The sequence below is a fragment of the Mustela lutreola genome, chromosome 14 (assembly GCF_030435805.1).
Source record: "Mustela lutreola isolate mMusLut2 chromosome 14, mMusLut2.pri, whole genome shotgun sequence".
Taxonomy (NCBI): Eukaryota; Metazoa; Chordata; class Mammalia; order Carnivora; family Mustelidae; genus Mustela; species Mustela lutreola.
The window spans coordinates 74,043,403-74,066,953 of NC_081303.1; the positions used below are offsets into that span (position 1 = coordinate 74,043,403).

A 23,551-nucleotide genomic window follows, 5' to 3' on the forward strand; every position below is an offset into this window, starting at 1 on the left:
CTTGAGTAATCTCTATGCCCAACGCGGCGCCTGAAATCACAACCCGAGATCCACACGCTCCACGGGCTGAGTCGGCCGGGCGCCCCCAACAGAATTCTTGTCCTTCTCTGCCTGCCCCCAAAGAACCCCTTCCTTCAGAAAGTCCCGGGTCCTCCCACAGTGCTGAGTCGCCACAGCATCTTCTGGGAGCCAGGAGCCCCGGACCCCACCAGCAGCTGGATGACTTCGGCCCAGCCTCTCTCCGCACTGGCTCCCGGGTGCTTTGCTTCAAGTGGGAAGGTGACCTCTGCCCTGCAGCCAGGAGCGGCAGGTCTCTGCGAATGTGCTCGCCCCGAGGGATTCCCCTCCCGCGCCTGCCGACGCTGGCAGAGTGCCTGCTGTGTGATCGGGCACCGCGCTGGGCGCTGGAGTCATCGCCTGAATGAGACAGACCCCAACACCTGTCCTTGGCGCATGCGTCCCGGGATGGAGGACAGAAGATGAACAAACATGCGAATGCAGTATGACCGCCGCCGTCGTGGGGACGAATGAAGGGGGGAGGCTGGGAAGTGTTAGGACTCAGGAAGGAAACTTCTTCGGGGAAAGCCGTCCTTGACGGTGACGTTTGAACAGGGACTGGAGAGAGTGAAGGAACGAGCCCCAGAATATTCGATGGGAAAAGTGTTCCAGGCGAGAGGGGGGCCCCTGAAGTCGGGGAAGAACTTGGCAGCCACGGCTGGCGTGGAGGGGCCGGGAGTGAGGGGCCACGTGCCCGGGTGGTCAGGCCGCTGTGCGCGCCATTTGTGCAGGACACTTCGCTCTTACACGGACGGCTTTAGGGAGGTTCTGGAGAGTTTTGAGCAGAGTGTGACCAAGCTGTTAAAGGCTCCCGGTGCTGGGGGCTCCTGGGTGGCTCAGTCGCTAGGCGTCTGCTTTGGGCTCGGGCCCTGATCTCGGGGTCCTGGGATCCAGCCCTGCATCGGGCTCTCTGCCTAGCTCTCACTGTCTGTCAAATAAATAAATAAATATCTTCAAAAAAGAATAAAAAGGCTCACTGTGCTGCTGTGTGGGGAACCAACCTCGGGAGCAAGGGCAGGAGGCCAACTAGGAAACTGACGTGTCATCGTGTAATCGTGTAATCCGCACAGGAGGTGGCTGGGGGGGGGACAGGCTGGCTTCCTCGCTTCCTCGTCTGTACAGAAGAGCTGCCACGATCTTCTGGGAGACTGAATGTGGGGTTTGAGAGGACAAAAGGAGTTAAGGGTAGACTCAAGGCTTCCGCCCGAGCCGCCGGACAGAAGGATGGTCACCCGCTAACGTGAGGAGGACGACGGGCAGAGCAGAACGGGGCGCATTGGTGCAGACATGCTAAACTCCAGAAGCATCGGGTCTGGGGTTCAGGGAAAGGAACGAGCTGAAGGTGCACACCTGGGAGTCGGCAACGTGTGGCTGGTGCTTAAGGCCATGAGCCTGGAGGAAGCCTGTCCTGGCCGCGGTGGAGACAGAGAGGAGTGGAGACGTCAGAGGAGGGAGAGAAGAGGAAGACCCAGCAGTGGGGACTGACAGGGAGCAGAGCATCGTCGTCTGTGACAAGCAAGGCCAAGGGCAGCAAGGACTGAGTACAGACCACTGGGTCGGCCTTGAGCAGGGCACACGGACCTCAGCAAGAGCCGTCTCTTCGGAATGGAGAAGGACACAGGTCAGCAGCTGAGCAGGAAGAGAGGAATTTGAAGAGACAGGAGAAGGTGTGACATAGTCCTCTGGAAAAGAGTGGTCGGGGCTAGGGACCGCAGCGGGGGGTGGTGATGGGGCGGTGGTCCCAGGGGTGTGTGCTCATGAATTTATTTATTTATTTTTAAAGATTTTGTTTATTTATTTGACAGACAGAAATCACAAGCAGGCAGAGAGGCAGGCAGAGAGAGAAGGGGAAACAGGTTCCCCGAGGAGAGCAGAGAGCCCGATGCGGGGCTCGATCCCAGGACCCTGAGATCATGACCTGAGCCGAAGGCAGAGGCTTAATCCACTGAGCCCCCCAGCACCCTCTGCTCATGAATTTAAAGTCAGGCTAGTGGGGCACCTGGGTGAATCACTCAGTTAAGCATCTGACTTCCTTTTTTAAAAAATTTTATTAACGTATAATGTATCATTAGCCCCAGGGGTACAGGTCTTTGAATCGCCAGGTTTACACACTTCACAGCACTCACCATAGCACATGCCCTCCCCAATGTCCATAACCCAACCATGCTCCTCTCCATATTCCCCCTCCCCCAGCAATTCTTAGTTTGTTTTGCGGCATTAAGAGTGTCTTACGGTTTGTCTCCCTCTCGATCCCATCTTATTTCATTTCTTCCTTCCTGACCCCTCAAACCCCCCACTCTGCCTCTCAATTTCCTCATATCGGGGAGATCATATGATAATTGTATTTCTCTGATTGACTTATTTCGCTCAGCATAAAACCCTCTAGTTCCATCCACATCACTGCAAATGGCAAGATTTCGTTTCTTTTGGTGGCTGCATAGTATTCTATTGTGTGTATATACCACATCTTCTTGATCCGTTCATCTGTTGATGGACATCTAGGTTCATTCCATAGTTTGGCTATTGTGGACATTGCTGCTGTTAACATTCGGGTACACGTGCCCCTTCGGATCACTATGTTTGTATCTTTAAGGCACCTGACTTTTGCTCAGATCCTGATCTCAGGGTTTGGGATCCAGCCCCTGGGATCGCCACACTCAGCCGGGAGTCAGCTTGTCCCTCTGCCCCCCCCCCACCCCGCTCCTGTGCGCACTCTCTCTCTCTTTCAAATAAATAAATAAATCTTTGGGGTGCCTGGGTGGCTCAGTGGGTTAAGCCTCTGCCTTTGGCTCAGGTCATGATCTCAGGGTTCTGATATTGAGCCCCACATTGGGCTCTCTGCTTAGTGGGGAGCCTGCTTCCTCCTCTCTCTCTGCCTGCTTGTGATCTCTGTCTGTCAAATAAATAAATAAAATGTAATAAATAAGTCTTTAAAAAATAAATGAGGGGTGCCTCGGTGGCTCAGTGGATTCAGCGACTGCCTTCCGCTCAGATCATGATCCCAGAGTTCCAAGATCAAGTCCCACATCAGACTCCCAGCTCCACAGGGAGTCTGCTTCTCCCTCTGACCTTCTCCCCTCTCATGCTCTTACTCTCTCTCTCTCAAATAAATAAAATCTTAAAAAAAAAAAAAAAGTCAGACTAATCAGCAGAGGACTCACAGAAACTCCATCATAAGAAATTACCTGAAACACTCCAAGAAAAGGCATTCTCTGCCGCATTATTTATAACCACAGACATGAGAACAAGCCTAAATATCCAGAGACGATCGGTGAAATGAGGTGTTATATATACACTTAGCCATTTTTAAAGTACTTTTATATAATAAATATCCTTTATCAAATATTTGCAAAGCATATAGCTTCATAGCTAAAGAGAGAGCGCTTTCTCCCCTAATCTTAAGAACCAATATGAAAATGATAATTTTCCCAATAAAAACAGCAAAATATGGAAACACGACTCATTCCAGAAGAATTGCAAAAGCCATTATACGTGAATGAGAAAACAACTCAACTTCTTTTCAAGGAGACGCAATTCCGAAGAACAATGAAGTGTAATTGTTTTCCTCTCCAGTTGGTAAAGATTAAAACGGGTAGAAATTTCGGCGTGGGGAGGAGCTTGGGGAACAGTGAGCTCGGGGCAGGTGGGAACGGGAAGGGTCGGGCTTCTCTGGAGGATGCTCGGCCACGGTACCAACAGCCCTGCCCGCGCCCCGCGCCCCGCGCCCCCGCCCCCGGGCCTCTGCTAGTCCCGACCCGACATTTATCCCGTGGAAGCGCCCAGCGACGTGAGCAAAGAGGTCGGCCCGCGCGGGGCGAACAAGCAAACGTGCTGGAACCCCCGAGCCCTGGGGACGTGCGGCGGCGGGAGTGCGGTCGGGCCGGGCCGGGCCGGGTCGGGCCGGGTCGGCGGTGCCGCCTGGGCGACCCGCGGAGGGATCCGTGTTGCCCCGGGTCGTGCTGACGACTGAGCAGCGGCACGGGAAGGCGCTCGCGCGTGTTCACTGAGAATCGGGATGGAGACCCTCGGGAGAGCCTGACCGCGGCCGCGCGTGTCCGCGGACATCTAGAAGGAAACCCACCGGTGCCTGCCCTGGGGGGTGGAAAAGGGATGACTTTTCCCTCTTTGTATTTACCCGCGTTCTCAGTGTTAACGGAGCGTTACAACTGGACACAAAACATTTTCTTAAAATGAACAGTCTCGGGCCGGCCAGCGGGGCGCGCGGGCAGGGGGCGCGGCGGACGCACCTGCTGCCCCAGCCCCGCGCAGCCGCCTTGGCCCGCGGAGGTCCCGGCCCGGGCGGCGCTCTGGCGCCCTCGGGTGCCCGGCCCGGGAAGTGCAAGGACGGGCTCCGGCGCCTCGGGCCAAGGGCGGGAAGGGGGTTCCCGCCTCAGGCAGGGGCCGCTTCCTCCAGCGCACAGCCCTGGCCGTGAGCATCCCTCTCCCGGGGGCCCCGGGCCGCAGCCCGCGGGGCAGCAGGGTTCCCAGCAGGACTTGCGAGGGCTTGTCCCCTCACCCACGCTGCTTTTCCCGGTCGGGGTCGCCATCACCCCAGACTGCTCCCTGCCGCGGGACTCCCCTACCCCAGGGAGCAGACACTGGAGCAGGCTCCTCCTTGCTCGGAGGGGACCGTGCACTCACAGGAGCGGGGGTGGAGGTGGGGGCTGACTCCCGCGCTCTGGGATCCTGGCCACCTACCCGCGGTGCGGCCGTGGGCAGCTCAGAGACCCTGTTCCCAGCGGCAGAGGCCACAGTCCCGCTCAGACCAGGAGAGGCCACTGAAATAGGGCAGGGATGCTTTGGAATCTTTGATGGCCGGGAGAGAGGATGCTCACCAGAGTTCACGCCCCATGGGCCCCCCACTCCTTCCTGGGGCTCCCACTCTGCCTGAGACACCCCTTTGTCCCCGGGTATGGCTTCCACTGGAGTGGAGTCTCCCTGACGACTGTACTGTCCCCAGCTGAGCACAAAGTGGGGAGGAAGGCCAGGCCCTCCAGTGGGCTCTGCCTCTCTGGGGGACTTCCACAGGGGCACAGCCCTGCAAGGGGAGGGCACAGCTTACCCGGAAGCCCCACGCACCAGCCACCAGACGACCCAGGTGTGTGTCTGACGAGCTCCGGGGCCTCCGCTGGTCTCCCCCAGAGCAGGGGTGCGGCTGGGCAGCAGTGAGCACGAGGATGTGGGAGACCATGTGAGGTGTGTGTGTGTGTCTGGACACTCGGTGACGCCCATCGACAAAGACAGACAGCACAACAGCGGGGGATAGAAACAACTAGTGTATTGACTGGCGGAGGAGAGAAGGGGTGCAGATGGGAAACGGGGGGCAAGGGGCTCTTTAGTGTTTGCCAAAACCACTGACGCACACCCTCCACCCCTCTCACCTTCCTCCTCTGGGATGGGGCCACAGCTGGCTCCCACCCTCTCTACTCCCCTCCCTCTCCCTCCTCCCCTGCACCCACGTGACCTTGACCTCCGGAGCCCACGCTTCCAGCTTCCAGATGAGGCAGGCTCAAAGAACCTTTCTTCCCCCTTCTCCCACCTCATTCCCATCTCTTGTCTAAATAAAATACAGCAAAAGCAAGTGTAGCTGGTACTGGGCAGCCAAGTCACCCCGGGGCTGGGGCAGGGGTGGGGCAGGGGCGGGGCAGACTGCGGAGCCTCAGCCGGGTAGAGTGGAAGGGTGGAGTGGCCCGGGGCCTGGCTCAGCCCTCCTCCCTCAGAGGCCGGCAGAGAAGACTCCACACCTGCTCTCAGGCACCATGTTCACGGGGTCCCCGGGGTGCGCGCAGCAGGCAGAGCGGAGCAGCAGAAAGTGGGCTCCGTACAAGCATCCCTTTCCCTTGGCTTCTGGAAGAAGCCCTCTTTGGTTTTAAGGCAGATAAAGAGTTTCCGGGAGGCAGGGAAAAGCAAGGGGAGATTGACATAGATGATTCTTTTTTTTTTTTTTTGCTTGTGTTTTCCTTCAGTATAAAACCACTGTAGAAAATAACTTCTCTTAGAAAAAAAAAAAAAAAATAGAAGAAGAAAACCAAAGGGGTACTTTTCTTTGGCTTCAAGCCCCGTCCCACGAGGTGCAGGGCGGGGGTGGGCGAGGGTGGGGCAGAAGCGGGAGGCCTCTACCACCACCCGGCCTGGCAGGTCCCAGATTACATGATGCTGCAGTTCTGGGGGCCCTGAGAGAGAGAGGGGAGAGGGGAGCGGTGTGAGCGGCAGCCTGTGCACCACCACCCCCTCCCCCCCCCTCCCCGCCCCGGCCCCGCCCCCGCCCTCCAGTCTGGGGCTCAGACGGGAGGGGCAGGGTGCAGGAGCCCACCGGCTGGACCTTGGGCTGGGGGAGGAGGCTCCCACTCCCCCGGGCTGCGGAAGAGAAGGCCTCTCCCCCGCCCACAGGGCCCCCTTGACCTAACCATCAAGGACCCGCGGCCCCTGCTGACAGGTGTGCAGGCGAAGCGGGGACTCACCTGGGTGCGGCGGCTGGAGTTGCCCAGGAGGTAGGAGCGGGTGACCAGATTGTCCCCGAAGCTGCCACCCCCACTGCCCCCCACACTGCGGTAGCTGCGGGTGACCGTGACACTGGAGGCCGAGGAGCCGGACGAGATGGATCCGCCCACCGCGGCGCCCGCGCTGCCGGCAGAGGCCTTGTCGGCGGGCTGCCCGCACGTCCCGCACAGCACGGTGCGCGAGCGCAGGTTGTACTCAGCGGGGTCCCCCGAGCTGCTGCAGTGCGAGCCCTGAGGAGGAAGACAAGGCTCAGGGGGGACGCGGCGAGCCCCCGACTGTGCGCTCGGGCCCAGCCCCCGCTCTGCGCTCCGGTGCGCACCGCCACCAGGCAGAAAGGCGGGCTCTGGGTTTGGGGGCCCCAGTGGAGGGCCCCTGCTGGGAGGAGGGGAAGCCGTGGGGGAGCAGAGGGTCAGGAAGACTTGGGGACTGGCAACTGGAGCTGCGCCTGGACCCTGTGCCAGCCACTCGAAGCTTACGAGGGAGAGGAGAGCGAGCAAGCTCGTGGGGCAGCAGCCATGCAAAGACAACGGGGCTGGGGACTGGGGAGAGACCGTTCTTGCAGGAAGGAGAAACGGGGGGGGGGGGGCATGCAACAGGAAGGGGAAGAGAAAGGAAATGCCAGCCACAGGCGTGGGGGGAGAGAGGCAGGGCCAGGCGCCCCGCATCTGTCCTCCTGGCCCCTTCCTGGGAGACACATCCAGACCCTGTCCGCTGCTCCCGCGGGAACACCCCCCGGCGGCGATGTTCCCGCTCCTTCCCAGCCGAGGGCACCCAGACACCTGGGCTCCCTGTTCAAGGTACAGGGAGGAGAGAAGAAGAGCCAGGGCAGCGTGTGAAGTTCCAAAACATTCTTTAATGAGACGATTTCTGGCAAGGAGAGGCCTGGCGGGAGGCCCCGGCGTGGGCTCGGCCTCAGCGGCGGCTGCCACTCACGTGGTGGTGATGGAGGAGGTCCTCTCCGTCCTCGTCCTCATCGTCCTCGACCACAGTCACTGAGCGCACCAGCTTGCGCATGGCCACCTCCTGCCAGGCACCAGGGGTCAGGGGGTCAGAGCCGGGAGGGGCACGGGCATTCTCACTCCCAGTGACCCCCCTGCAGTCTGCCCTCCGTGGCGCTAGAGCGGAGGGACTTTCCTTCTCCAGAGGGACCTGGCAGGCTCGGTGGGGGGCTGTGTGAGTGTCAGAGGAGTGCGCTCCTGCCTTTATCCATCCCTGCCTTAGGCCGCTGGAGGAGGCCCCCCCCTCCCCCCCGCCCCCGGGTCGGCCCGCTGGACAGAGTCTGGGGCCTGGGGCTGACCGGGAGGGAGCTAGGCCCCCCGGGGCTGGGTGCTGCTGGCTCCAGCTCTGGGGGAGGCTGGTCCAGCCGGAGGCCGGCCCGCAACATACTCACTTCCCCAGTGGAGTTGATGAGGGCCGTGCGCAAGCTGTTCCCGCAGCCCCAAGTGTTCTGCGCCTTCCATACCAGGTCAGTAGGGGGGCTATGGGTGGCCCCGGCGCCTGCAGCCCAGATCTGGGGAGGCAGGGTTAGAGAAGGGGATTCAGTCCAGCGTGCCCAGCCTCAGACCAGCCCCTCCCCACCCAAGGTCGCCCCAGGGGACCCTGCCACTCACCGTCACCACCTGCCCAGCCTTCAGGGTGAACTTCGGCGGGAAGCGGTAGGTCAGCAAGGGGTCGTCTCCATTCTGGCGCTTGATCTGCCAATTGCCCATGGACTGGTCCTGCCAGGAAGGAAGGGAAGGGGAAGGTGGGGGAGGCGTGCTCGGGCTCCCCGGCCCATCTTGCTCCCGCGCCTGGGCTGGGCCCCACCAGGGAGAAGAGCGAGGTACCGGGCCTGCTGAGGTTGAGCCGCTCGCCCAGGGTCCCGCAGCCAGTGGAGGGACACCTGGCCCTGGTCTGGCTCTGGGAGGGGCAGCCCGCGGTCCCAGGGCCATCCCCTCCTGCAGCAGCTCCTCCCTCCCGGAGCGCAGCCCGAGCCCGGCCTGCAGGCCCACCTCGCTGGACTTGTTGCGCAGCCGCACGAACTTGCCGTCCTCGTCCACCTCCTCCACGGCCACGCGGCCGCTGGTGCGCGCGTGCTGGGAGAAGCTGCTGCTGCGGCTCTCCGACGACTCCAGCTTGCGCTTCTTGGTGACACTGCCGGTCCCCTGCGTCTGGGAGGAGTGGGAGGAGGCGCGGCCTCGGCTGCGCTGTGAGGTGGGGCTGGGGGACAGACGCAGCCTGGCAAGGGGACACAGAGAGGCCTTGTCAGCGCTGGCGGTTGGGCCACCCCCCCCCCCGCCGCCGCCCCCATGGCCCGCCCTGGGCTCCTCCCGACCCACCTCTCCTCCTCGCCCTCTAGGAGCTTGCGGTAGGCGTGGATCTCCATGTCCAGGGCCAGCTTGATGTCCAGCAGCTCCTGGTACTCGTCCAGCTGCTGCTGCATCCTCGCCCGCATCTCCGCCATCTCCCGCTCCTTCTCGGCCAGCAGCCGCCGGCTGGTGTCGCGCTCACGGGCCAGCGCGTCCTCCAGGTCCCGCAGCTTCGCCTCCTTGGCCGCCAGCTGGGCGAGCAAGCCGGGGTCAGGGGAGCTCCCAGGGTGTGAGAGGAGGACAAGCGGTGCCCCCCACCCTGGACCCTATCCTGGCTCTCCGGCCCCCCACCAGGGCCTGCTGGGGGCTCTCACGTGGCCTGGCTGGCTTCCCCAACACCTTCCCTGTATTGAACTGAAATCTCTCGTTCTGGGGCTGGAACCTGCTTCCTCCGGCCACAAACGCACAGCCAGCCGCAGCACTGAGCCTCGCGGAGGGTAAGAGGTGCCTCCATTTTCAAAAGGGAAAACCAAGGGGCACCTGGGTGGCTCAGTGGGTTAAGCGGCTGCCTTCAGCTCGGGTCATGATCCTGGAGTCCGGGATCGAGTCCCGCATCGGGCTCCCTGCTCTGCGGGGACCTGCTTCTCCCGCTCATCTTCCCCCTTCTCACGCTCTCTCTCTCTCTCTCAAATAAATAAAATCTTTAAAAAAAAAAAAAAGGTAAAACCAAGGCTCTGTGGAGCGCAGGTCACACAGGCCAGACCAGGTCACGGACTCTGAATCCCAGGCTCCCCAGGCAGGCTGGGGCCCCAGGGCATACTGTGTCGTCCCCCCACCCCCCTCAGAACGCTCCGTCCCCGGGAGGGCGGCGGGGGCACCTGCTTCTGCAGCTGGCTCAGCTGGGCGGACAGGCTGTCGATGCGGATGCGGGACTGCTGCAGCTCCTCGTGCGCGGCGCCCACCAGGTTGCTGTTCCTCTCCGCCGACTGCCTGGCGTTGTCCAGCTTCAGGGGGAGAGCACAGGGTCAGGGCACTGCCGGTGGCGGTGGCGGTGGCACCGTCCAGGCCGGGCGGAGGCTGAGGGAGCCGGGGCGGGGGGGGTGTGGGGGTGGCCGGGGGCAGCACCTTGGCGGAGTAGGTCTTCTCCAGCTCCTTCTTGTACTGCTCCACCTGGTCCTCGTGCTGGGCCCGCAGCTCCTGCAGCGCGTCCGCCAGCCGGCTCTCGAACTCCCGCTGCTTCCCGTTGTCGATCTCCACCAGCCGCGTCTCGTGGCGGCGCTTGGTCTCACGCAGCTCCTGGGGGCGACCCGAGATGGGACCCGGTCCTTGGAGGCTGAGGCCCGGGTGGCCAAGCCCCCTGCCCGATCCTACGCCTGAGCGGAGGCCCTGTCACCCTCCTTCCCCCTGGGGTCTGGGTGCTGGACGTCCCCCGCCCCGCAACGAGCACAAGGCAGGCAGGCGGGTGAGGCCCGCACCCGGCACCCAGCGCAGCCCCAGCGCCGCGGCCGTACCCACAGAGCCCGCCCACCTCGCTGTAGATGTTCTTCTGGAAGTCCAGCTCCTCCTTCAGGGTCTGTAGCCGGTTTTCAGCGTCCACACGCCGCAGCATCTCGTCCTGCAGCTGCTTCTTGGCCTCGCCCAGCGCCGCCTCAAGCTGGGAGAAAGGGGGCAGAGGTCAGGGAGACGGGCCGTGGAACATCAGAGCCGCAAGGAAGCCGAGGGTCTGTCCGGCACACCCCTTCACGTGTGCAGACACAGGTCTGGGGGACGGAGAGCCTCCGCGGTTACCGAGGTCACAGTGTCCCGTCACCCACAGAACCCGCTCCGGACAGGTACTCGCATCCCTCCCCGGCACAGCTCAGGACGTGCTCTGAAGGCGGGGGGGGTGTCCAAAGTACAGAGGAGCACGGGGCAAGAAACCAAAGTGTGCCGGGGGGCTGGGGGGCACTGCCTTGGCCAGGGTGTGGAAGAGAGCCTGTGCAAAGGCCCGGGGGTGGGAAGGCCCCTGAGTGGTGCAGGGAGCGGCTGGAGGTGGGAGGCCGGGAGGGCAATGGCCCAGCCCGGGCTTGGCAGTCAGCCTGCTGGACTCTCGCGTCTGTCCGGCACACTGCTGTGGCAGGGCCCGGGAGGGGACAGGGCCCACGACGGCAGCTGGGCAACTGACGCTGGTTGTGCCCGTGCTCTGATCGGAGGAGGCTGAGCCAGTCAGCTTCCTGGATTCCGTCCCTAGCCTGGGTTGGGAGATGGGAGGCAGCACGGATGGTGGGGGGTTTCGAAAGTCAGTACAACCATACCCGTGCCTGCATCCCGTCGGTGATGAACCCCCACTACCAGCCCAGGCTCTGATGTCCAGAGGGAGCACGGCTCTCTGATGGCACAGCCAAACCAGGAGGGATGGGGGCCAGGCACGAGTCCTTACAAAGTTACGTGGATGCGGCTGGGGGCTCTTTCATTTATGAACATAAGCTCTACGGACGATGTGGGGCTCCACCCTGCGGCCCCGAGATCTGGACTCGCAAGCTCTAGCCCCTGAGCCGGCCAGGCTCCCGGCGACGGGCGGTCTGGCATCACCGCTGCAGGATACCCGCCGGCAGAGGCGGCTGCGATATGGCGGGCAAGGGGGGGCCGGGGGCCGGCAGGGGGAGTAGAGTGGCCTGCTCTTGGCCATGGGGGAGGCAGGGTCACAGTGGCCCCGGAGGCTGGCCTCACCTTGGCCACCTGGCCCCGCAGGTCATGGAGCTCTCCCTCCAGCGTGCGCTTCTCGCTGAGCGCGGTGCTCAGGGCGGCCTCCTTGGAGTTAAGCAGAGCCTCCAGGTCCTTGAGCCGGGCCTGGGCGGCCATCAGGTCGCCCTCCTTCTTGGTGTTGCTAAGGAAGCAAGCAAGGAAGAGTGGGCTTAGGAGGAGAAGTCCGTGCCCCAAGGAGAACCTGGCTCCAGCGGGGAGCCACAAGTCACCTCCCAGAGGCCTGCCCGGCCGGCCCGCCTGTCCCGGGAAGTGCCAGGAGAGGGCATCCTTGCTCTTGGTCTGTTGGCATAGGCCTGCCCCTGGGGCTGGACTCCCACTTTCCCCAAGGTCCCCCAAACCCCCTTCCTGCTTCTCCACCCTTCCCATGACTCAGTGCTCAGGAACGTGCCTGGGGCCAAGGGCAAAAGCAATCCCAGGAGATGAATGCCTTTCCCTCTCTCTCCTCCCATTCCTTCCCAAAGAGACAGGGCCACCTTTGTCTCCTGCCCCTTCCCACACAAGGCCTTAACCTTTTTTTTTTTTTTTTTAAGATTTTATTTATTTATTTGACAGAGAGAGATCACAAGTAGGCAGAGAGGCAGGCAGAGAGAGAGGGGGAAGCAGGCTCCCTGCTGAGCAGAGAGCCCGATGCGGGGCTCGATCCCAGGACCCTGCAACCGACCCTGACCTGAGCTGAAGGCAGAGGCTTCAACCCACTGAGCCCCGCAGGCGCCCCGAGCCCTTAACCTTCTCCCTGACTCCACCCACTCTCCACCGGGCCAGGCCTCCCTCCCTACAGGGGCTCAGACAGCCAGGCTTCCAGCCCTGGGGTCCATGCTTCCCTACTGCACCTCGGGCCCCAAAGGGATGGGCCACCTCTCCTAGCCCCTTTCACACATCAGGGATGGTCTGTTTAAAACTCAGGCAGGAGGGCGCCTGGGTGGCTCAGTTGGTTAAACGACTGCCTTCGGCTCAGGTCATGATCCCGGAGTCTCAGGATCGAGTCCCGCATCGGGCTCCCAGCTCCATGGGGAGTCTGCTTCTCTCTCTGACCTTCTCCCCGCTCGTGCTCTCTCTCACTGTCTGTCTCTCTCTCTCAAACAAATAAATAAAATCTTTAAAAAAAAAAAAAAAACAACAACAACAAAAAAACCAAACCTCAGGTAGGAGGACAGCAAAGCCTGGTACTGACCCCTCCCCTTCTCATACCCAGTCTGGGTCCCCTGATCCGGGCCAAGCACAGGGGTTCCAGCTGCCGCCTGCCCTCCAGGCCTTATCAGAGCAGGAGAGAATGCTAAGCCTGGCCCTTGGGCCGCAACCCTCAGCATTTGGCTCCAGATGTGGCCCCTGGGTCTCCAGGTTTGAACCTCCCTAACCCTCCAGCTGGGTGAAGCTTTAGCCAAGTAACCAGATAAACGCGGCTCTCGCTCTCACCTCCCTCTCTTTCTGGGCCCCCAGTTATGTTTGCTAGATAGTGAATCAGAGACACAGAGGGGTCCAAACCTCTGGGAAACCCAAGAACTTTGCAATATGTGGTGAGAGAGAGCAGCAGCCCCGGGGCTGGAGGGAAGGAGCCCAGGGCCTGGGCCCAGCTGCCCTCATGGAACTCCTCTGTCCTGAGCCTGAGCCAGAGACTAAAGGGAAAGTAAAACCAAACGTGGGCGGGGGTGGGGGACTTCTGTCCTGGAAGCAAGAAGAGTGGCCCTTCAACATTTTTCTCCTCGGCAAAAGCCGTTCGCTCTAAGAGACCCAGCCTTTCCCTGCGAGGCCGAGAGAGCCTTGACAAAACTGTGCAGGGCGCAGCCCAGACGCGGGCGAACTCCTGCCACCGCCCAGGACTTTCCAAACGGGGTCACTGGTCTCTAGCAGGGCCCTACCAGGAGGGGGACACGGTGACACCCAGCTGGGGTCAGGGGACGCAAAGACCTAGAGAGGGCGCCCCTGCAGGCGCGCTGGGCCCGGGGGCCGGCCACACCCCAGAACAAGCCCTCTGATGGGGCAGCGTCTGTCTCCCGCGCAGAGAGGCCCATCCAGGCCTGGAGGATGTCTCCCCTCCTCCGACTCAGCCAGAAAAGCTAAAAATAAAGTCAAAACCCAGCTCAGGTTTTGGCTGCCATCCGGCCCAGCCCCTGGCTGGGAACATAGCCCCAACTTTCCATGACTTCAGAACTTCTCCGAAGCTGAGCCAGCGGCAGGGGGAGGAACCAAGAAGAAACCGCTGGTAAAGTGAAGCCGTGCGGCCCCAGACGGCAGCTCCTGGGCCCGCTCCAGAGGCCCGCAGAGGCCTCTACACCCGCGGCTGGCGGTGCTGCAGCCGCTCTGGGCCAAGAGGACTGGGAGGGGCTCGCGGGGGGCCGGCGCAGGCCCCTGCTCTCAGATGAGGACACTAGGCACAGAGGACCCAAGTGAAGGGCCTGCAGGCGGCAGTGGCCCAGGACCGGGGTCCCACTCAATCCTGCTGTGGGGGACCCCCGCCTTGGCTCCCAAGGCCTTCTGCGGGGATCCCGCCTGCCCGCCGTGGCGCAGGACCTGGGCTGAGGGCAGAGGGGCCGGCTGCTGCCCTCTGCCAGCGCACGGTCTGCGGGGCTGCACCCGCGACTCCCCGCGACGGCGGTGTGGGTAACAAGGCTCATCAGAGGAAGGCGAGGCAGCCAGCAGGCCTGGGCACCCGTCACACAGTGGCCACTGCTCTAAGGGTCCATGCTCGCTCCCTTGGTCTGCACAGCGGCCCACAAGCCGGCACCCTCCCCGTGTCACTGAGGACGCCGAAGCACGGAGGCTCACGTCCACGGGGCAGCTGCAGAGCTGCAGCAGAGCAGCCCCTAGGACAGCCTCGAAGCAGCAAGGAGGCGATGAGCCTTCCCGTCCTGTCCTGGCGACTGCAGCCAGGAACCACCGGCAAAGAGGGAGGGAGGGGGCGCTGGCGGTTTCCTCATGCGGGGTGGAGAGCCCCCATGTGTGGGACACTGTCAGCCACCCACAGCTCATGACTCAGCCCCCAGGCGCTGTGTGGCGGGGGAGCCACGTGCCCACTCCAGGAAGCGGCCGGGACAGTGCAAAGCCAGGCCCCTTGCCTGCCTAGACCCAGCAGGGACCCCCGAGCAGACCCTGGCCAGGTGGTCAGCCCCTCAGGTGCCAGGGCCACTGGGGCTGGTGGCGAGCGGTGGGTGGGGCGGCCCAGGCGCCGGGAAGGGCGGGAACGGGGCTGCAGGTGACTCATCCTGGGGGGACAATGCCGGGCAGGGGTCGGGAAATCCTCTAGCACCCACAGGGGAGACCCTGACTTTGCCCACGTCCTGCCCCAGCCCTTGCGTCCAGGTCCTTCGAGCACGGGAGTGGCTGCGTCCCAGTGGGCTTGTGAGGCCAGCAGGGCCGGGCCTCCTGCTGCCGCCTCGACCGGACAGAGACAGTGGGCTGGGGCGGGCAGCGTGCGGAGAGCTGGGGCCCGCGGCTGGGGGTCTGCAGGGGCCCGGGGTCCGCAGGGCCGAGGCCTCAGGGTAGGGAAGCTCGGGGGCCGGGTGGGCCCCAGGCCAGGTGCTGGCCCGCCCACTGAGTCACCCTCCTCAGCTGGCTCCGATGCCAGATATGGAAGCCAGGCCGCCCAGGCCTGTTTGGGCCCCGTTGCTAGGGACAACTGCTAGGCTGGGCGGGGGAGGCCCCCATTTCCTCCCCCCGGGGCCTGAGGAGCAGGCAAGGGGCTCAGAGATCCCAGGCCACCCTCAGACTTAGGAGGGGGAGGGGAACGTGGCCACGGGGTCCCTGAGGAGCCGCCCAGCCCTGCAGGGGCTCCCTCCCCGGTCCCCTTGGGCCCCTCAGCTCACCGGCACACAGAGTTCCCCATGGCTGGGCAACCCCCGGACAGGAGGGAGGGGAGGGGCGGGCAGGGTCTCTGAGCCCCGCCGTGAAGGGCGCCCCCTGTGGCAGGGCAGGGCAGGGCGGGGGTGTGGGCCAGAGGCAGCTCTTCCCTCCCCTCCAGGGACTCCAGACGGGGCCCAAGCCCGCTTCCTGCCAGCAAGGGTGTCTCCCCCCGCCACCCCCCCCACTTTGTTCCGGCAGCTCCCCCTTCCCATCTGTCCTTCCTTCCCTCTGTCCCTGCAAGCCCACCCCGCAGGCTGCACGGCCTCTGCCCTGCCCTGGCGCTCTGGTCTATCCCCAGCGCCACCGCCACATGCTCTGCGGCTGCTTTGACCCCGGCCGGACGCTCTGTCCACTTACATCCGGGGCTTTTCCCGTCTGTGCCTGGAACGCCCGCAGGCCGGGCCTCCTCCTGGGCTAACCCCTGTGTGGTCGCAGCTGGGGAAACCGACCCTGGCCCGAGAAGGCTTGCCCATGGGGTCACTGAGGACACTCACAGCAGATGGGGACAGAGTCCCCAAAATGCCAGTGGGGCACCTCAAGGGGGCCTTGGGGGGTGCAGAGGGTGGCACTCGGGCCCCGGGTAGCAAGCCTGGGACGCGTGCTCCCCCGGCCTCCCCAGGAGAGTCATGGCGCCCAAACGGTGTGCGAAGCCACGGGCTTGGACGGTCCCCACCACCGGGCTGCGCGGCTGGGCTGTGGGTCGGCCACCGCTTTCTAGTAAGGGCAGGTTGTGGGGAGACAGGACATGTGGGCCTCCAGGTACCAGTCCTCGCGGGCAGAGAGACCTTCAGGAGCATAACTGTGGGGGAGGGGTGTTCCCGGCCCTGCCAGGCCCCGGAGCCTTCTGAGCACCTCATAGCCAGAGAGCACAGGTGGGCCCCTGGGGTGGACCCACCCGGACCTCCCCACACAGGTGCGGGCATGGCTTTGCCTCCCCCGGGCCTCTCCTGGGTGTGACACCAGTGCTTCTGCCTGGTTCGAGGCCCTCAGATCCCTGTCCAGAGCCGCGGGGCTCCAACTGTCCCCCACCCTACACAAAGCCAGGTGGTGACTCCGGGCGGGGGGCAGGGGGAGGGACTGGCACTGACAGGAGGCCTGGGAGGCCTGTGGACATGTTCAGACGCAACTCCAGCAGAGGCGCTGGGCCTGGCGGGGGGCCAGGCCTGAGTCACAGCTGCTGGGTGTATCAACGTGGCATTGTACCGAGACAGGAGGCAGGAGGCGCCCGCAGCCAGAGGCTGGGCCCCGGGGTCCTGCACGATAGGCAGCTGGCTTCCTGACCAACGGCTCTCTCAAGGTCCCTGCCAACTCCCCTTTCCTTCTCCTTGGCCTATCTCTCTAGAAGTCCCTCCTGCCTGGTCACGGCAATGCACGGCTGAGGCCTGGGGCTAGACCAAAAGCAGGGGCGTGGGGAATGTCCAGGGGGGAGGGGTATTTAGGGGCTCCCCCACAAGAAGCTGACTCAGAAGTCCCTTCTTTAGGATGCATGAACCCTCCCCCTGGTGGCTTCTGCTTATTAACCCCATGACAGCAAGAGGGGGTGGGAACCACACCCCAAGATCAGGAAAGGAAGTGGGAGGACCTAGGAGTTCTGGTCCCACCGCATTCCAGCTCCAGGTGCCAGCTTGGAACCCCAGGAGAAGGGGGGCCCTGGAAATCCCCATCCCTGCCACCCCCCAGAAACCAGGCCCCTTGTTAGAAGGGTCCCTAGCTCCTCTGACCCAGCCCTAAAGGGACACCTGTTCCATCCCCTCCCTCTGTCCCCCGTGCTAATCCCGCCCTCCTGCCTCTTGCTGCCGCTGGGCAAGAACATCCACGGCACCCCTCAAAAAAAGGCCACCCCCAGCCCTTCCTTCTCTGACCGAGCAAGTTCAGGGTCTCCTGTCCACCCTCACGCTGCCCTCTGCCGTGACTCAGCTCCTGCGTTGGGCCTGGGATCCAGCCAGAGTTAATCCTGGCTTCCTCTCCCACACGCGGACAGGGAGCACCCCGCCCTGCCCCCCTTCCCAAACTGTCCCCCTCCAAGTCCTCCTCACAGCCCCACCTCAGGTTAGGGGAGCTGGAGTGGGTGCGGGAAGGGAAGGGAATGGGTGGGCAGCCCAAGGTCAGCCGCACATCCGCGGGTAACAGCGCGGCCCCTCTCGGGAGTCCCTGCCAGCCCAGCACGGGCCGTGGCCCTCAGCCCGTCCTGTATAACATGGCCCTTCCCACCGTCCTGGACGCAGACGCGTGACCATGAAGTGTCCCTTCTTACCAGCAATAAAAACAAAGCCTAAACCGAGAGTGTAATGTCACCACTGTGAACTGCTCGCACAACCTCTGACAACAGAGAAGCGTGTCTGCGCTCTGCCTTCCGCAGCTCGTGGGAAGCATTTCTATTGAGAACACCATTGGCTGTTAATTATGTTCACATTAAGTATGTTTAATTTTAACATTTATAGCTTATAACATTTATGGCTTGGTGTTTTGGAGGGCTGTGTTCTCACGTCGTGGGTCCCTGTGCTACTTTGGAACCTGAGGATCTCTGGACACCTCCTGCTCTCACCCCTTTATTCCACAGCTGGGGAAATCCAGAGAGGGAAGGTGACTGGCTCAGGGTCACACAGCAGTGTGGCAGCGAACCAAGCCTAGGGTAAAGGGCATGGAGGCCCAGGGCTGTTCCTGCGGCCTCGTGCCGGCTGTCATTTTGCTGGTGGCCGCCTCGTTAAAGGACAGGAGCCTCTCCAACTGCTCTCTGGACGAGAACATCAGAGCTTGGCCCGAGTCTCTTCCAGGACCCTGGGGCTCCAGGAGGCGGGACTGGGGGGGGCACCGCCCTAGTGCTAGGCCTCTGAGCCAGACAGGGTAAGGGGCCGGGAGGGGAGGGCTGGGGGAGGGGCAGAGGCCCAGCTGGGAGGTGAAGGCCCTGCGGACCAGTTGTTCTCACAGCTGCCCCTGGCTTCAGCCCTGACATTGAACTACTGAATCCCGGGGGAGGGAGGGTGGGGAGTACTGGGGGGACGAGGGGCACTGCCCACACAAGGGCAAGTCTCAGAATGGAGACTGGGGGAGGGACCAGCCGGGCCTGTGGTCACAGGGAGGCACTCGGGAAGCCCGGTGGGAGGTGCGGTCTCTTTTGTCCCTTTTGGGTTCCTCACGCAGTGCTCAGTCCGTGAGTTCAGCTGCCCCTTCACTGCCTCAAAGCAGAATGTAGACTTCGGGGACGGGGGCGGAGGGCAGCGAGAGAGAATACCGGGGCTCCCTCAGGTGAGAACAGGGGCCCAGGTTTCCTCAAAGGCCTCCGTCCCTGTTCCCTTCGATCTCCGCCAGAGGGTACGGCGTCCTTCCTCCAAGTAGCACCTCCTGGGCCAAGTCCCAAGACAGGAATCCCCAGCCCTGCAGAGCTCTGTCTTAGGGTCCCCGGCCTGGCAGGGTCTTCGGTCTCTCCAGGTACAGGGCAGAGCAAAGGCTGGCTACCAGCAGACCCTGGCAGGACAGGACAGCATGGCGAGGTCGCTGGCCCTGCTGGTCTCAGAGTGCCACCTGCGGACGGGGGAAGTGAGCCTCCGCCCCACCACACCCGCCCTCCGGACCCTGCCCTGTCCTCTAAGCCAGAGAAGTCGGCTCCCGTGGCACAGGCCCTGAACTGGAACTCTGGAGGCCTATGCTCAAGTCCTGACCGGACACCCCTTTGCTCTGTGACCAGACAAGCCTCTGCCCCACTGAGCGCTGGGACCAGCCTGGGCCTCCGCTTCCCTGCCTGGCCTCCTGGGGACCGCACTGGAGCAGACAATACAGGAAGTTGTCAAACACCCAGCCTTGTCCTGGGGGAAGAGGAGCTTCTGCTTTGTGGGTCCAGGATCTCCCCACTTCTGACTCGGCCTTCCTCCACTTCCACGCAGGAAGGCGCAGACCTCAGCCCCGTGCTGCGGCCTGCAGCCCTGGACCTGGACTCCGCTCTGCACCCACCTGTGGCACCACGGCCCCCGCTGGGGCCCTGGCCCCAGACCTCCAGCAGGGGTCCCACGGAAAGCTCCCAGGATGCCTTGGGGAGCACGGGGAGAGTGCGGCATTCGCGCCCCCTCCCTTTAAGACATGTGCTGTCTCTTCTAAAGCCACCGGGGTGGAAGGGAGGGGGGACAGCATCTGAGTCAGCCGCCCAGCTGTCCTGCTGGGTTGGGGCCCAGCTCTCAGCCTGGCCCCCAAGAGGGCTCCCCTGGTGTTTTCAGCTACCCATACCCCCATGCTTAGTTGTCCAAACACGTTAGACTCCAGCATAGACAGAATGTGGGGGGGGGGGGTGTGCTTGCTTCTGCTTGGAGCCTATTACCCAGCCCAACCAGAGGGCGCCCCAAAGCCCTGGGTGTGGTCAAGGTACCAGACTGGGCCAGGGATTGCCACGGGATCTTACAGACAGCTCCGCGCCCCAACCAGACGCTGGCCCTGACCTCTGCGCTCTCATTAAACATTAAACCAGACAACACCTTCTCCCTAGGCTTTCGTAGGAGGAGTCACGGCAATGCCTTTCTTTCTCTCCCCAGTTCTACTCTTCTCGCCCTGGACACAGCGGACACAAAGACAAGCAAGGAATCCAGTCTTCTCCACTGGAGACAGAGACGGGGATAGGCACCCCGAGTCGAGGCTTCGTCTCCACCTGCCTCCCAGCAGCCCGAGATCCAGGTGTGCCAACCCACCGCTCGCTTCCGGAAGCCCAGCCTCCCCAGCCAGGATCAGAGAGGGAGAAGAAAGGGAAATGGCTAAATATAACCCGGGCACACACCGCCCCCGCCCCTGCCCCACGTGCATGCACACCCGCCTGGCGTCCCAGGCCTGGACAGCTGCACCGCGAGGCTGGGGAGACAGCCTGGCGTGGCTGGGTTAGCGAGGGACGGCTGACTACTCATCCTGTCTCAGTGTCGCCCCACAAAACACCCGCTGAGAATGCCCTTCGCAGGAACAGGCAGCGGCAGACTAATCTAACACGCTGGTGCTCTGGGCAACCCCCCCAGCTTGCCTCCCGTCTGTCCTGCTCGCTCAGTAGTTCCTGTCACTACTGCAAAAAGACAGGAGTGGCTTCTGGCAACAATGCCCCCTGGCGAGTGACCCTGTCTGCAGCCACAGTTCCCACCCAGTCTTCAGGAGGGGATAGACCCGCCACGCCCATGGGGCCTGGGGCCTGGTAGAGGAAGGGCCAAGAGCAGGGCGAGATCTGGATCTCCGGATCCAGAGAGGCTCGGAGGAGAGCCAGTCTGAAGACGACCGAAAGGCAGGGCAAGAAGGGACGTCAAGCCGTGGCCCCCACCGGCCACCCCAAGGATCTCAAGCACCTTCAGTGCTCCTTGGCTTGGAGAAAAGGGGAACGGAGAGGAGGAAAGTAAATCCTTAGGGCCCAGGGAAAGGGGCCTAAACTTCCAGGCTCCAAAGGCCTTTTGAGAAAAGAGGGTGGAGTCAAGCAGGGTGGGGTAGGGTGCGGCAGGGATGGGTGAGGTAGGAGGGGCTTGAAGTGGCCAACGGCTGGATTTCAAAAATGTCCCTGTATTCCAGCAGCTTCGTAAGGCAAAGATCAAAACAGTCAGTGGCTGAGTGGACCGGGCCCAGCAAAGACTGCTCCGTGGGGCCGGGAAATGAGAGTGGCTCGCCCCAAGCAAGGAGGCAGGGAGGAGCAGGGCCGCCCAGCGTCAGGCACCAGGCAGAAGGCCAAGGCTGGTGCACCAGACCTGGGCACACACCACACAACTTCCTGAGCCGGAGGGAGCCGGGAGCGAGCCGGGAGCCTCTGCCCTCTGTCTCCCTCCCTCTCCTGCATTCCTGGGCCAAGCAGGCCAAGGGCTGTGGGAGCTGCGGGGGAGCGGTGCTCCTGGGGCCGGCTGAAGGGCCTGTCAGAGCCCAGAGAAGGTCCCAGACAGGCGAGTGGAGAGGGCGGAAAGCTTCCCAACTCTTGGAACCCCGGAAAGAGTTGTGCCAAGGGGGTCACCTCCACATTCCTGCCCCGCTAACCTCTCTCCAGCCCCACTGGGCGACTGCCAGCAGGGGTGCTCCGTCTTAATGGGCACCAGGTGTCCAGACACAGACTGGGCACAGCTGGCACAGTGCCAAGCCAGCCAAGAAAGTTCTAACAGGACCCTTTGACCCACTCCAGTGTGTCCTGAGAGCCCAGATTTCTTAGACCGGGCAGCGCCCCTGGCTCCCGATGGCCTGCAACCCCCGCCCGGACAGGGACAGAGCTGTGGGCCTGCCGTCAGCCCCCACTTGGCCCGCTGTCCCCACCATTCCCTAGACACCCCGCCCTCTGCCAGAGACCCCTCCCTTCTCTGTCCCGTCTTGACAATTTCCCTTGGCACTGCCAGTCACCCGCCGGGGCAGTTCCGGGGAGGGAGGGGACTAGAAGGCCAAGTTTATCGGCCGCCGGCCGGCGGGATCCGACGGGGCAACGGCCCGCCCACCCTCTGGGCTCCCGCACGCGCGCCGCCACCTGCGCTCACTCACCGCGCTTTGAGCTCCTTGAACTCCTCGCGCACTTTGCTCAGCTCCAGCTGCAGGCGCGCGCGCTCCTTGGCCACCGAGTCGAGGGTCTTGCGGGCATCCCCGAGCTCGGCCTCGTAGGCGGCCTTGATACCGGACACCTCGCGGCTGACCACCTCCTCGGACTCGGTGATGCGAAGGCGCAGGCCGGCGTTCTCCGTCTCCAGCGAGCGCACCCGGTCGATGTAGACCGCCAGGCGGTCGTTGAGCTCCTGCAGGTCCTCCTTCTCCTGCAGCCGGGTGATGCGGGTGGGCGACAGCGGGGTGGAGCTGGCCTGCGCCCCGCTGCGGGTGGCGCGCCGCTGGGACGGGGTCTCCATGGCCGGCAGGGTGGCAGCGCTGCCCACAGGGCAGAGGTCCCGGGAAGGGCGCGGGGCTCGGGCGGAAGGGCAGAGACCGCTCGGGGTCGGAGCGCGCGGGCCGGCGGGCTCTCGGCGGGCTCCTGGCGGGCGTGGGCTCTGGGCCGGGCGCTGTCGGACCTCGGGACCTGGGCGCGCGGCGGTGACTGCGGCGCTCCCGCGGACACTCTGAGTCACCGACGCCGGGCACGGGCTCTAATAGGTCTAGGGAGTGGGAGGAGGGGCCGCCGCTCTTAAAGGGGCCGCCGCACGGCCGCAGCGGGAGGCGAGGGGGCGGCGCGGAGGGGCGAGCACCGCGGGGCGCGGCGGAGGGGGCTCCACCCTGGCCCGCGCTCCCGCTCCGCCCCGCGCTTCCCGCGTCTCGGGTCCGCCCGCTCCCAGGGCTCCCTCCCAGCCGCAAGCTTGCCCCCACCGGCTCGGGCCTTCCCGGGGAGAAGGCCCAGCCAAAGGCTGGGAGTGGGTGGGCAAAGGGCAGGAGGAAAGAGAAAGCGGGTGGAAGGCGCGGGGGGGGGGGGGGGGGGCGTCAGGCAGGCCGATCCAGGAAAGGTGGGGGGAGGGCTGAGCCTAGTGCCCATAGGGGTGACTCACTCTTCTTCCACCGCCGGCTCCCCCCTTCCTCCCCGTAGTAATAGTGAGTCACCCCTACCCCCCTCCCCATGTGGGCAGCCCATTCAAAGCAGCATCGCAGTGTGCCAGCGTGGGGTGGGGAGGGAATGCCGAGCTCCCTGGGGAGCTGGGCTGCGGGGAAGTTCTGGGTGCTGAGTTCCTTTAACCCTCAATTTGGGGGGCAGGGGCCAGAAGTTTGGGGTCCCTCTTTTCCTATCTTCTGCCCCATCTTCACCCTTCAAAGCCAAGCATTGGGTCCTTGACTCCAGCACCAAGCTGCAGGCCCCCGCAGAAAGCCAGGAGTAGGACCCAGGCATTTGCACCCATCCCTACCCCTTCTTCAGACCCAAGTGACTGGGAAAAGAGGCTGCGGAGGTCCTCCCCCCCCCTTCATCCTTTCTGCTCCTTCTATCCGGCCCTGCCAACTGCAAGACTGAACTTATTTTAACGGATAATTTAAAACAGATACCAGAGCTGTGCGTGCACTCATCACATTGCCGGGACACCCGGTCCCAGATTCCTGTGGTTCCCAGAGGGGCCTGGAAGGGGGAGCAGGGCAGGGGCTGGACAGCCAGTGGTGGGTCTCTGTCCTGGTTTCAGCCAGAGAGGCGGTGTTGGGGGGCTGGGACAGCAGAGACCCCACAGCCCTCCAGCTGC

The 23,551-nt window shown here is 63.4% G+C and overlaps 1 protein-coding gene across 1 annotated transcript; it reads right to left on the bottom strand.

Moving 5' to 3' along the window:
- Window positions 1–5,987: 5,987 nt before the first annotated feature.
- Window positions 5,988–22,429, bottom strand: LMNA (lamin A/C). Its single transcript, XM_059146988.1, has 12 exons — window positions 21,894–22,429; window positions 11,556–11,712; window positions 10,375–10,500; window positions 9,972–10,142; window positions 9,725–9,850; window positions 8,877–9,097; window positions 8,550–8,775; window positions 8,169–8,276; window positions 7,949–8,068; window positions 7,492–7,581; window positions 6,519–6,788; window positions 5,988–6,230 (listed from the first exon to the last, which is right to left on the bottom strand). Exons 1-12 carry the CDS (start codon window positions 22,247–22,249, stop codon window positions 6,204–6,206), a joined length of 1,998 nt encoding a protein of 665 aa, XP_059002971.1. The 5' UTR covers window positions 22,250–22,429; the 3' UTR covers window positions 5,988–6,203.
- Between the last annotated feature and the right edge of the window lie 1,122 nt (window positions 22,430–23,551).